General features: G+C 40.7%; 1 protein-coding gene across 1 annotated transcript; it reads left to right on the top strand.

The window, feature by feature from the left end:
* The first annotated feature begins 7087 nt into the window (after positions 1 to 7087).
* Positions 7088 to 7516, top strand: LOC149939904 (uncharacterized). Its single transcript, XM_090179176.1, has one exon. It carries the CDS (start codon positions 7088 to 7090, stop codon positions 7514 to 7516), a length of 429 nt encoding a protein of 142 aa, XP_090035302.1.
* Positions 7517 to 13003: the final 5487 nt, after the last annotated feature.

The raw sequence follows: 13003 nt of genomic DNA, 5'->3' as shown, positions 1-13003 counted from the left end.
CGTCTCAAGCCAAAGCTTGATCTGTCTTTCAGCCATAGCGTCATGCACATGGCTGCGAACCAGGCCATTGGGTATTGGAATAGCAGGTTCAGCACCTAAGAACCTAGCCTCGGCACGCTCCTTGGCCAGAGTGTCGGCCTTTCATTACCATGATGCCCCTTATGACCAGTCACTCAATATAGAGTTGCCCAGTTCTGAAAGGAGATCCAAACAGCTAAGAACAAGCTTAGAAGTAATACTAAACTGATTAAGAGCCTTAAGGGCGGTCTGGCTGTCCGAGAAAATCTGAACAGTCTTGCCCTGATACTTCTTCTTAAGACAGAAGTCTACACAAAAGCAAATTGCAGAGATATCTGCCCTAAAAACCATAGTAAAAACGCCGAGGCTCTCAATAAAGCCAAACTTCTTAGTCTGACAGGAAACGCCAGCCATCCGTGAACCCTTGGTTCCAAAAACTGGGTCACCAGTCCAGTCTAGGTGACTTTTCAAAGTGTAACCTTGCAGACATGATGTCAGCACTCATCAATAAGATGAGGCCGAAACAATTTGGTGTGGCTACTTTCGCAATTAGCAGACCTCCACCAACCATTATGTAATAACCGATAGGCTCTCATAATTGAAACCTCCTTTATATAAATATGGAGTGGTAGAATATTCAGAAACACCTCCAGCGCAGCGCTTGGGGCGATCTCATAGCTCCTGTAATGATGACCTGAACTGATTTATGCACTACCCTCGGCCACCAAACCTTTGCTGCATATGTCAGCATTGGCTGACTGGATCATAGTATAGATCCAATAAACAACATTTGGGCTAAGACCCCAAGACTTGCTTACGGTACCCCTTATTGATTCAGTTTGCCACAAGCGACTCATTAATGAACTTGAGAGGTTTGGTGTTCGTGTAGTGCTTTTGCGCTGGTTTCAGAATTTTTTGTCCGATCGCCTACAACGTGGTATCGATCGTGGTGAATTCAGCAATTACCGTCCGGTGTGTTCCAGTGTTCCTTGGGGTTCAATTTTGGGACCTCTACTATTGAACATCTTCGTGTCGGATCTTCCACGTATGCTGACCCCAAACTGTGATCTGTATCAATACGCGGACGACAGCATATCGCTCGCAATTTGATCTGCTGCTGACCTGAAGACCTTACAAGATAACGTCAATCATGTATTTCAATGGGGCCTTGATAATAACATTTCCTTGAATATCAAGAAATGCAACTTCATGGTACTGACTCGAAGACGGTCCAGTGTTGACGTCACTTATACGATAGACGGTGTTCCGCTGACTCGTGATTACAAACTGATAATTCTTTGTGTTGTGGTTTCGAGGGATCTCAAGTGGGCGTCTCATGTACTTTACGCCGGAAATCACGCCCGACGTCTATGCGGTCTCATTCTAAGGACGACTGGTTTCACACGTGCTTCTACCACTCTTTTTCGCTCTATGTCTTTACCGGTACTTGACTATGCGTCTCCCGTATGGAATCCTTCTCTCAAGAAGGATATTACCACGTTGGAACGGTTACAGCGGAATTTTACTCGCTTTTACATGAAGTCTCCGCGCCAACATTACCCGGGTCATATTCCCTATAGCAAGCGCCTTAAGATACTACATCGTTGGCCGTTGTCCGTTCGACGCGATGTTTCGGACTTACTTACGCTCGTGAGATTCATCAGGGTTGAAGCTTTCAGTCTCGAAGAATTTATAACCATGAACCTCCGTCGGGGGTGGCCGACGTACCACGAAAGATTTGCCAGATGTTCGGTGTTGAAGAACTCTTTCTTTTACCGGAGGGCTCGAACTTGGAACAAGTTTCCCTCTGACATCCGGGAGAAGGCCAACGAATACTCTATTAATCAGTTGCTTTTACTTATTTCAGAATTTCTTTTCGCTGACTGGATGCTTCAAACTTCTTAAGTTCTCATTGTTGTTTTCCTTTTTTCCCCCGATTATTTTAAATTACTGTACTTGGTTTCTTATTTAATTACTGGTTTTTTTTATTATTTATTCTATTCTGTGATGTCTCGGTAACCACCTTGAATAGGCTTTGCCTCTGTGGTTGCCAGCGAAGCGTTTTATTCTTTGCGAAATAAATATTATCATAAGTGGCATAATTACCCTAAGTGTGCCAATTAAAGCCTTTCCTATAGAAATTCATCAATGACAGCTTGTTCTACACGGACCAAAGAAACGTAGGACTCGCGAATTCCGATCTAGTACCCTATGTGGTCTTTGTAATGTTCCCGCCAATTTCGTCCCCGAATAAAGTGACGTAAATTCCGTCATTGGAAAAGTGACGTCATTTACGTCATTTCCGTTAAACAAGGTATCATTGTAAAATTTATCTTACTGACACACTTAGGGTAATTATGCCCCTTATGATATTATTATTATTATTATTATTCTCCAGAATAACATTTTAGCCTTCCTGATACTAAGATCAAGATGAGGCTTTCATGTTAGCTTACTGTCGAGAATAACACCGAGGTATTTTACCTCAGTTGACTTGACCAAAGAAAGAAATATCGTTAAACAAGTCCTGTTTGTTTAACGATTTTCTGGTTCCTTTCACTCGGAGCAATTGCTCCGAGTGAAAGGAACCAGGCTCGTCTTGTCAGGAGTGACGATGAGGCCAACCTCCTTACACCTGCATTCCACAGAGATGAGAGCTTTTCTCATCATAGCCGAAATGGTTACTGGGAACTTCCCACTGGTTACCCAGTAACAATCATTGCAACATCGTCTGCGTAACGAAAGCCACGCCAGCCATCTCTGTTCAGTGGTGGGATACGTGGTGACACCCAGGGCGGAAGTATTGAAAACTAGATAGGTAGCGGCTAAAGTAGACGCTATTAGTTTTTCCTCATCGTTATTCGTAAATTTGACTTCATAAATAATGATACATGCATTTTAATATAATTTTTCGTCGTTTCCTTATATTTCAATAAATTTATGTAAGAAAGAACGTTATTATGACTTTTTAATTTGTCTGAAGCAGACGCTAAATCTTAGGCGCCGTTACGCCACCTAGACCCGTTTCGGTCACGAATAGTCAATGAGGCTGTTGTTTTGTATAGAGTGTTGTCGTCTGATACGATTTTGAAAACTTGTAACGTCACAGCTGTAGTGTTAATAGTGGCAGCCATGACCGTTACCGTTTTTTATCAATAGGCAAATTTCAATGGTGACGTCGCAGGGTTTCAGACGACAACACTCTATATAACTCCCTGAATAGTTCTTTCTAAAAATCGAGGGGCAAGAAATGTCAGTGGTAGATTCGAATTCAAATGAAATATAGAGACACTTATGCCATCTAGCGGACACTGACGTAACCAAATTTCCCTGTACACGCGTTTTTGTTTGTTTCAGTTTGTTGTAAAAGAGTGTTCGCTCAATCTGTAATGGCGAAGTCACGCTATTAAACATTCTTTTGTATTAAATTGGTTTATTCTCTTTCACATATGTTGAGGTCTCGCTATTAGTAAATACTAACAGGTTATGGACCCAAGACTTTTCAAATACTCGTAAGAAGCTGAAATACGGTATTTAACTTAAGTGTGAGTGAAGAAAAAGCACTACAAAGGAAACCGAGGCCTAACTGGCTGTCAGACGAGGTAGGCAGGCAGGTTTTTTTTGGGAGAGATTCGCATGTGCGACGTGAATTACCGACACTGGTCTATGAGAGCACAAGGGCTTTTAGAAGCTCAGGGGTGTTGGAATGCTGTTGATCCTGGATTTAATGTAGAAGACCTAACATCGGCCCAGACTGCACTGGACCACAAGGCCAAAGCTATATTTTTTATGATTGTTAACGATGAAAGCTTAGACGACATTGCCGATTGTAACCGAGCTAAGGAAATATGGGAAACGCTGAAGGATATTCATCCTAGTTTCGATACCTGGCATGGATTGCTTTTACTAAAGGATTTCGTTCTTACTGAGAAGAAACCTACCGAATCCATTGGAGAATATTTAACACGATGTAGTGCCTTATATCACTAGGTGCGAAATGCTGTATTTAAGTTTGACGAAACAGCGTTGGCTGGTTTTGCTGTACAGGGCTACCAAAAGAGTATGAATTTGTATCACGCAGTCTCCGCATAGATGACGATGATTTGACGATGTCAACATTAAAATCTAAACTATTAGAGGAAGAACGGAGACTAGATTTTGCCAATTCCACCGCAGATGACAAACAAGGTGCTACAAGCAAAGCACTTGCAACCCAAAGTCATAGTAGAAACGGCGGTCGGTATCGCAATTTCAGAGGCGTAAATAGAGGAGGTTTTACACCTCAAAGTTACAACGGGACGGATGGGTCATGCGGTAGAAGACAATCCACACGATCTAAAGTACCATCAAAAGACGACAGTCGTGATTTCTCTGATAGACGTTGTTTCCGATGTCTCGAATTTGATCACATTGCCAATTCTTGCCCATATCAAATTCAAGTTCAAGTTGATGCTAATGAAAAGAATCCAACAGCTTCGACATCTAGGAAAAATTTGGTCTCGAACGTTTCGTATAGAGAAGCTAACCGTAGTGAAGTGAACACCGCTCGTCTATCATATGTCACAAAGCCTTACGGGCAACTAGAACGAAAAATCACGATGGAAGACTTTCTGGTGTATTGGTCATGGATAGTGGCGCCTCTGACCACATGACGTCGTTCCGGGATAAATTTGTCACTTTCCACGAAGAACTTATTACAGTTGAAGTTGCTGGTGGTGGAACATTAAACGCGACAGGAAGAGGATGTGTTCGCGTAATCTTAGCCAACGACTGTGACGGCTGGAAGCTAACTTTGACAAACACACTCTACGTACCTGAATTTGGAGGCAATTTACTGTCAGCGTCCAAAATTACCGCGAAGGACCTTTATGTTGTGCTAGATACTGACGAAGCCACAATAATAGACCGCGACGAAGTTATCGCCTCTGGGAAGAGGGAAGGCAGTTTATATTATTTTTATGAAAATTTGCAATATTTACCTAGGACAATGACTTCGAAGGCTATACTTTCTCCAGACGACGCCAATTCCGACGCACCTACTGAACTATCCCAACCGGAAGTTTTATGGCACAGACGTCTTGGCCATTTGCATGATGCCGCAGTTCAGAAATTGTCTCGCCAAAAGACGATTTGTTTAGACGAGAATGCTGGTCCCGCTACTAATAAATGTGAAGTTTGCATGGCCGGGAAACTAAAGACAAAACCATTTCCAAAGAAGAGCTTATCGCGGGAGGTTGAACCGTTACGTTTAATCCACTCTGATGTAGTTGGTCCTATCACTCCACTGTCGAAGGGTGGCTGCAAATATTTCGTGACTCTCATCGACGACCATTCTCGTTACACCGAAGTTTATACGCTGCTGCGCAAAAGCGAAGTAATGGAAAAGTTCGACATTTACCGTCACCGTGTAGAGACTTACCAAGGGGAAAAAATCGCTACTTTGCGAAGCGACAACGGGGGCGAATATGTTGGAAACGCTTTCAAAGCAAAGCTAGCTGAACTTGGTATTGAGAGACAGCTTACTATCCCAGGCACGCCTCAGCAGAATGGCGTGGCCGAGAGGGCCAATCAAACTTTACTGGACACCGCTCGGTGTATGCTTTTGGAATCGGGAATGCCAACTGCATCTTGGGCCAACGCCGTGCATATGGCGGCTTATATAAGGAATCGTTGTCCAACAGTGGCTAACGCGAAAGTCACTCCTCTGGAACTTTGGAAGAATAAACCGATTGACCTTACGCACCTGAGCGTATGGGGCTGCCAAGCTTGGGCCGTCAATAAACGCAAAGATACCAAGTTCTCACCCAAGGGAATTCAGTGCATTTTTATCGGATATGACGTTTTCGCAAAGGCTTATCGTTTATGGAATCAGACGACTGATGAGTTGTTCTTAAGCCGAGATGTGACGTTCGAAGAGCATATTTTTCCCATGAAGATAAAACGCGAAGACTCACTAGTAACGGACATTTCTTTAGAAAATACTATGTGGCGCGCTCTTGAGGTTGATCCTGTTCATACCATTGTACCAAACAACTTCTCTGACAACGCAGACTTTGAGGATGCCCGCGACGTTATGACCGTCCGAGTAGAGGAGGGGAGTGTCATGGGCAGTGAAGATGAACCAATTGCAGCACAAGAAGTTAATCCAGAAGCTCCAAACCCGATTGACGTACAAGAAGAAGTTAACCAAGAACACCAAGACGTAAGAAAAACATGAGCTGGAAGACAACTGCGAAGACCAGGCTGGATGGTTGATTATATAATGGATGATAACGAACCCCAGTGTAATTTGGCGACAGTCGAAGACTACACGAAGTTAGACCCACAAACAACGAGAGAGGCACTAACTTCGAAGAATTCGAAACAATGGAAAGAAGCTATGACCGAGGAAGCCAGAAATCTTTTAAGAAATGAGACGTTTGAATTCGTCGAAAGGCCAAAACATCGTAAAACTATAAGAGCAAAATGGGTTTATAAAACCAAGTACGACGAAGCTGGAAAGATCGCCAGATACAGAGCGAGACTGGTGGCGTTGGGTAACACTCAAAGACCGGGTCTTGATTATGACCAAACCTACGCTCCGGTAGTACAGATGAAAACAACTCGTCTACTATTTGGTATCGCAGCCGAAAGAAATTGGAAGATACATCACTTGGATATAACCGCGGCGTATTTAAAGGCTGACTTAGAAGAAGAGGTGTATATGGTAGTTCCCAACAACTTCGAGGAATTATCAGGAGAACTACGTAAAACGTTCCCAAATATACCAACTAGTAAAGAACTCGAAGAGAAGGAGTTCGTTCTCAGATTACGCAAGAGCATTTACGGCTTACATCAATCCAGTCGTCAGTGGAACAGGCATTTGGATAGAGTACTACAAGCCGAAGGGCTCAAGCGCTCTCGCGCAGATCCCTGTGTCTATTATCAACCAGGTAGATAATTGATAATTACAACCTACGTTGACGATGAAGTTCTCTATGGAACGGACGAAGAAATCGAACGAATGAAGATCACGCTAAGAAAACACCTAGAAGTGAAGGACCTTGGTGAGATTCGGAATATCTGATCAATGAGAGTTAAGAAAACTGAAGATGGATATTTGTTGGACCAAATTCGTTACACGACCGAGCTTCTTAAAGAAATGGGAATGTTTAACTCGAAGAGTGCAGCGACACAACTTTGTCTAGGTACAAAGTACACTAAAAGCGAAGATGGCCAGGAACTAGACGAAGAAAGAGCATCGCTCTATAGACACGTTATTGTAAGTTTGCTTTATTTAGAAACTCACACGAGACCGGATTTGGCTTTCGCCGCCACTCATATGAATCAATTTAATCAAAAACCCTATAACGAACACTGGACTGCAATGAAGCATCTGCTACGTTATTTGAATGGAACTAAGAATCAAGCTTTACATTTTAGAAGAACAGGGACGAAAGTCGAAACCTTTACTGACGCAGATTGGTGTTCAGAAAATCGTTCAGTGGTTACGCGGTGAAACTAGGAGGGGCTGTTGTTAGCTGGACAAGTCGAAAGCAGAGGTGCACGGCTTTAAGCACGGTCGAAGCCAAATTCGTGGCACTTAGTGAAGCAACCAAAGAATGTTGTTGGATACAAAATTTGCTCGAGGAAATTCGACAAACTACATTTATCTGCACACCAAGTCACCAACAACCATAAACACTGACAACCAAGGAGCTATAAAGTTAGCGGAGAACCCCGCAACGTCCGACAGATCTAACCACATTAGCTTGAGATTGTTTCACGTGCGAGATTTAATTGAGGAGAAGAAAGTCAAGCTATCGTATGTTAAAACAGACTCGAATCTCGCTGATCAATTCACGAAGATCATACCAGGTGCAAAAATGAATCTACACTTGAAGAAGCTAGGGATCGTTGATCCAGAAGGGGTGTCAGTGGTAGATTCGAATTCAAATGAAATATAGAGACACTTATGCCATCTAGCGGACACTGACGTAACCAAATTTACCTGTACACGCGTTTTTGTTTGTTTCAGTTTGTTGTAAAAGAGTGTTCGCTCAATCTGTAATGGCGAAGTCACGCTATTAAACATTCTTTTGTATTAAATTGGTTTATTCTCTTTCACATATGTTGAGGTCTCGCTATTAGTAAATACTAACAAGAAAATGGGGTGAGATAAAGCATGTACCCGCCGCGTCACGATTCACGAACGACGTCATTGGGGCGTTTACCACAAAATTTAGAAAACGGAGCGAAACAGTGTTGCGATTTATTGGGCTTTGTGGGTTGAAGGGATTTTTAATTGAAAACATTGATTTTGTGGGATTTTTTACCATAAACATTTTGCTCCAAAAACTTCAATGTTGAAATATTAATCTTGCTGATTAAATTAATATATATATATATATAAATAATATAGAATAAATGCGGTTAATGAGTTCATAAAAACGTAAAGGAAGACGGACTTTTCCCAAAGTCGTTTGTATAAATATCGTTGCAACATAATTTACCGTAACCCTAAGCACTCGGCCCGTCCCAAAAGTCAAAAACACACAACATTCACCCATGTCTGAACACAAACACACAGTACACAAAACATTACAAAAGCACGAATTCGAATACAAACCTTCAAAAGCTGGTTTACACTAACAAGTTAGTTAAAACCGTCGTTACGGTGGGCGTTAAAGTTAAAAAATATATCAGATGTAACGAGGAGTTTAGCCGTTACACCTGTTTTGCTCTGGTGAACCTTTTCCAAAGTTCATGAAACTGTCAACGCGGTGAATACACTTTGCCAACAGACACACCACAAAATTGTAAAACCCCTCCTAGGGAACTCTGTTATGGTAAAGTCTTATTAGAAGTAGGAGTTATAAAATATTAGTCTTGAAGTATTTTAAAGGATTAAATAAATCACTTTTGTATAATTTGTAACGCACGTGGGTTGGGGGTATCTATCTACACCAACTAGTTAAGGAGATTCTTGTTCACATCTTGGAAGAATAAGGCAGACAATAACAAATAAACCAGACTGTGTTGTAAATACTGGCAACTAGCTACTTTTTATGAAATATTAAACCACATACATTAATACAAGAGGTCTTTTTTTAACTTTTCTGGAAGAACAATCTCAAGAAACAAATGGAATTGATGGTCTTGTCTCACGCAGGGCCGTAGCGCACCTAGCAAAGCGTCAACGTTCACTTTTGTGCCATTCGCGGCGCGCGAATCGCGATTCACATGCCAATTATTTAAAAGTTAATTACTTGCGAATACGCATCGCTGGATCCAGCACCACGTGCTGGATCCAGCAGACCGAAAAATGCGCTGGATCCAGCTGGATTGCTGGATGAGGGATCCAGCAATTGCAATCCCTAAAGCTAATGTTAAGTTAGAAGAAACCACCTATGGACTCTGAGAAGGATGATAAAATTCACGAAAAAGTAGATTAGTCTTCGAGCAAACAAAAAAAAACGCGAATCTCGGGTCAAATACATCTTCGAGCAGGGTGTACTCCCTGCTTCGAGTAATACACTACATAAAAACAAAAACAAAAAAACTAACTAGTTTTTATGTAGTGTATTACTCGAAGATCTATTTGATCCGAGATTCGCTTTTTTTTTTGTTTGCTCGAACAGTAGCCCCGCCAAGAATTTTCTGCACATAGGCCCAGCCTGATTTAGAGGCCCCATCTATAATGTGTATTTCAAAAATTTCCTGACTTTTAACGATTGTTTTTAAATTTTGACATGATTTCTAAAAGTTTCCCCTGCAATGGATTTTTTTAAAGGCATTTTAATCAAGGAATGACATTTGTCGATTAGATTTTTCCGAGGGGCAGGTCACTTCCATTTTGGCTGCGTCTTAATCATAGTAAAATGATTAAATCAGGATAATCGTGATTAAATCATGGTAATCGTGATTAAATCAGGGTGATCGTCATTAAATGAGGGTAATCAAGATTAAATCAGGGTAATCAAGATTAAAAAATCTAATCTAGATTTAATCAATCTGATGTGTTTGTTCTTGTTAATTAAACACTCTCTATTGAAGCTATAAGATTTATTTCCATGATGATGATGATTTTTACATATGAAGTTTTAAGTAAGAGTACCGAACATGTCGGCAGCCGGTAGACCACTGTTTAGGTGGTCATAAAACTAGAGCTCCCTCAGCTTTCCCACCCAGTGGCGCCCCCTGGCTATTATAGTTCATAACCTCTTTTTTAAATAGACTGATTAAGGTGTATTTTAACTACATTAACGATTAAACATTTCAGTTCATAAATTAGGTCTTTTAATTGATTTACGTCTTCGACTGGATCTTCGTACGTGTGGTCTGTGTCTACTCGACTGAGGCTCTTTGTCGAAATCTTGTCTAAAAAGTATCCTTGATCGGGCTCCTTCTGATGATGTGGCTACACTAGGAATAGAGATGCTTGTTGCTCTGGTCTCGAGTCTTGTCGTGGTAATAAGATAGGATTGCGACTCGGTGATCGACTTGGTGATGATTTGCTACTCCAGCTTGGAAATTCATTGTCAGGACTCAGGATTGGTGGTTGCTGATGACTCTGGATCGGTGGTTTTTGATGACTCTGGATCGGTAGTTGTTGATGACTTTGGATCGGTGGTTGTTGATGACTCTGGATCAGTGGTTGTAATACTGATCTGTACCCTGCATCTGGATTTGGATTCATTTTACTGGCTCCAGTTGTTGATGTCTCAGACACGGTTGGTTTTAATAACTTCTCACTCCTTAGTCTCAATTGGTTCTGATGTTTTCTAATAATACCTCTCCCAATATCAATCCCATACATCATATTTCCGATAGATTTTTTACAGTTCCCTCTATCCAATTTTCTCCCTTACCATAGTTTTTTACAAAGACTTTTTGATTAGGATGAAACTTATAGGTAACATCACTAATTTTTACTAATGGTTTTATCGCTATTATTATTTACTTCTAGCATTTCAATTATAGGTTTATCGATGTTGATATTCTCAATACCTCTCTCCTCTTTAAAGTACGTTGGATGGACCATGTCAAGTTTGGTGCGGATTTCTCTTCCAAAAATGATTTCCGCTGGAGATTTACCACTAATTTGCGGAGTGCGGCGATAGTTTATGAGAAATCTTGCTAGTCTTACTTCTAGAGATCCATTTGAGAATTTTTTTAAACCTTCGTCAATGACATCAATGGCAGAGTTAGAAGTACCATCTATTTTTTTTAATGATGTCTTCACGGTACGCAACAATCTTTCAGCCTGACCATTTGAAGCAGGGTGATACGGTGCAATGGTCAAATGCTTGAAGCCGTTATTCTGCGTGAAGATTTGGAACTCGTTACTTGTGAAACAAGTGGCATTATCACTCACCAGGGTCTTCATAATTCCATAACGTGCCAAATTTTGTCGTAAGAATGTGATGACTACGGCTGAACTGGTTGTTGAAGTTACTCCGATTTCCATCCATTTCGAGGTAGAGTCCACTAATATTAATAAATATTTCCCATTTACCGGTCCGGCAAAGTCTACATGGACACGAGTCCACGGTTGGATCTCCTCGGGCCACTTCAAGTATTCAGCCTTTGGCATGGTTGCATTTTGCTGACAACTTGAAAGTGCTCTAATTCTGTCCTCAATGCTGGTGTTCAATTCTGGCCACCAAACTTTGCTCCTGGCTAATCGCTTTGTTTGCACCATTAACTGGTGTTAGAATGATTTATACCTTTCTTATATCTAATTTCATAGCTGTGCGCTCCTAATGTTAACCATTCCTATTTGGAATATACATCAATAGTTTACCTTCAGCTGTCGACCATTCTTTCCGTAGTCTCTTTGCAGATGACACAAAACTTTTAAAAATTCTTAGTACAAACACATCTAACGCCGAGTTACAACAGGATCTCTCTAAAGTTGAATCTTGGCAAAAAATTCCAGTTTATCCTTCAACACCTAAAAATCCAATGTGTCTTGAAAAAGACTGTTTGTAATAGCTTAGTAGTCTTGAAAAAGGAAATGCGCGACTTTTGACGGGTTGCGTTATCCTTTTGTGGGGTGCTGTGTTTGTTGCTAATCGGCTTTTCACTGACACCACGGCAAACAGGTGTCAGGTGCACCTTTCTGCCTAGCATGTAGTATTTCAGTAGATTCAAAAGATCAAGTTTTTAAGGGAAAAATCTGGAATCGCGGTCATTCATTCTAACCCTCTTGAAATTGGCAAAGAAACCTGCTTTCTAAATAAGCATTTTTAGAAGGCCCAAATGTAAAAATCTTACGAACTGAAAGTTTATTTCGATTTTGGAGGCCCAACCATAGGCACCTTTTTTAAAATTTGGAGGCCCCCAAGTAGGCCTACACTTTTTCAACGTAAACACGTGCCTACTTGTGCCTATTGCTGGCGGGGAGCCTGTGCTCGAAGACCTATCGGTACGAGTTATTAGTAAGTTTTTTAATTTCTTCAAATATGTTTAGGATTTAGCTTTATTATCCCTTTTCATTGTGGACTAATCTACTTTTTCGCGTATTTTATCATTAAGCTAATGTTATGCAATTATATGTTACCTAGCTAGCTCATATCCAAAAGTTAAATTTCTACACTGTTTGTTTGGGAATTTTACATTGGTCGCATAGACCTAACTATTTATAATACTTAGTTTATAGTAGGTTTTCAGTTTACTTCTGTTAAAATTAGATGAACTTTTGTTTAGAGAAACTGCCTTTGCTAAAGGATAATATACGGTATTAACCAAGTATATTCTTGCTGGCTTGAAATATTACACAATGTATACAGTGTGTTTTTTTTTGATCGAAAAAGTGATTTTTTTCAAAAACTATGTTTTCTAGAAATTTGAAATTTGTACTGTACATTATACGTGCTGGGGGACACTTTCCACCAAAATTGCATCTAAATCGAAAAATATTTTCACGTTTTTTGAAAATTGAAATTTTAACCACTAGGTGCTATAAGAAAATTGTCAATGGGATAATTGTAGAGCGTGACCG

This window comes from Leiobunum rupestre, chromosome 6 (genome assembly GCF_980474605.1).
Source record: "Leiobunum rupestre chromosome 6, qqLeiRupe1.1.hap1, whole genome shotgun sequence".
Lineage (NCBI taxonomy): Eukaryota > Metazoa > Arthropoda > Arachnida > Opiliones > Sclerosomatidae > Leiobunum > Leiobunum rupestre.
Note: the sequence above shows the minus strand (reverse complement) of the source record. Positions and strands in the feature narration are given on the sequence as shown.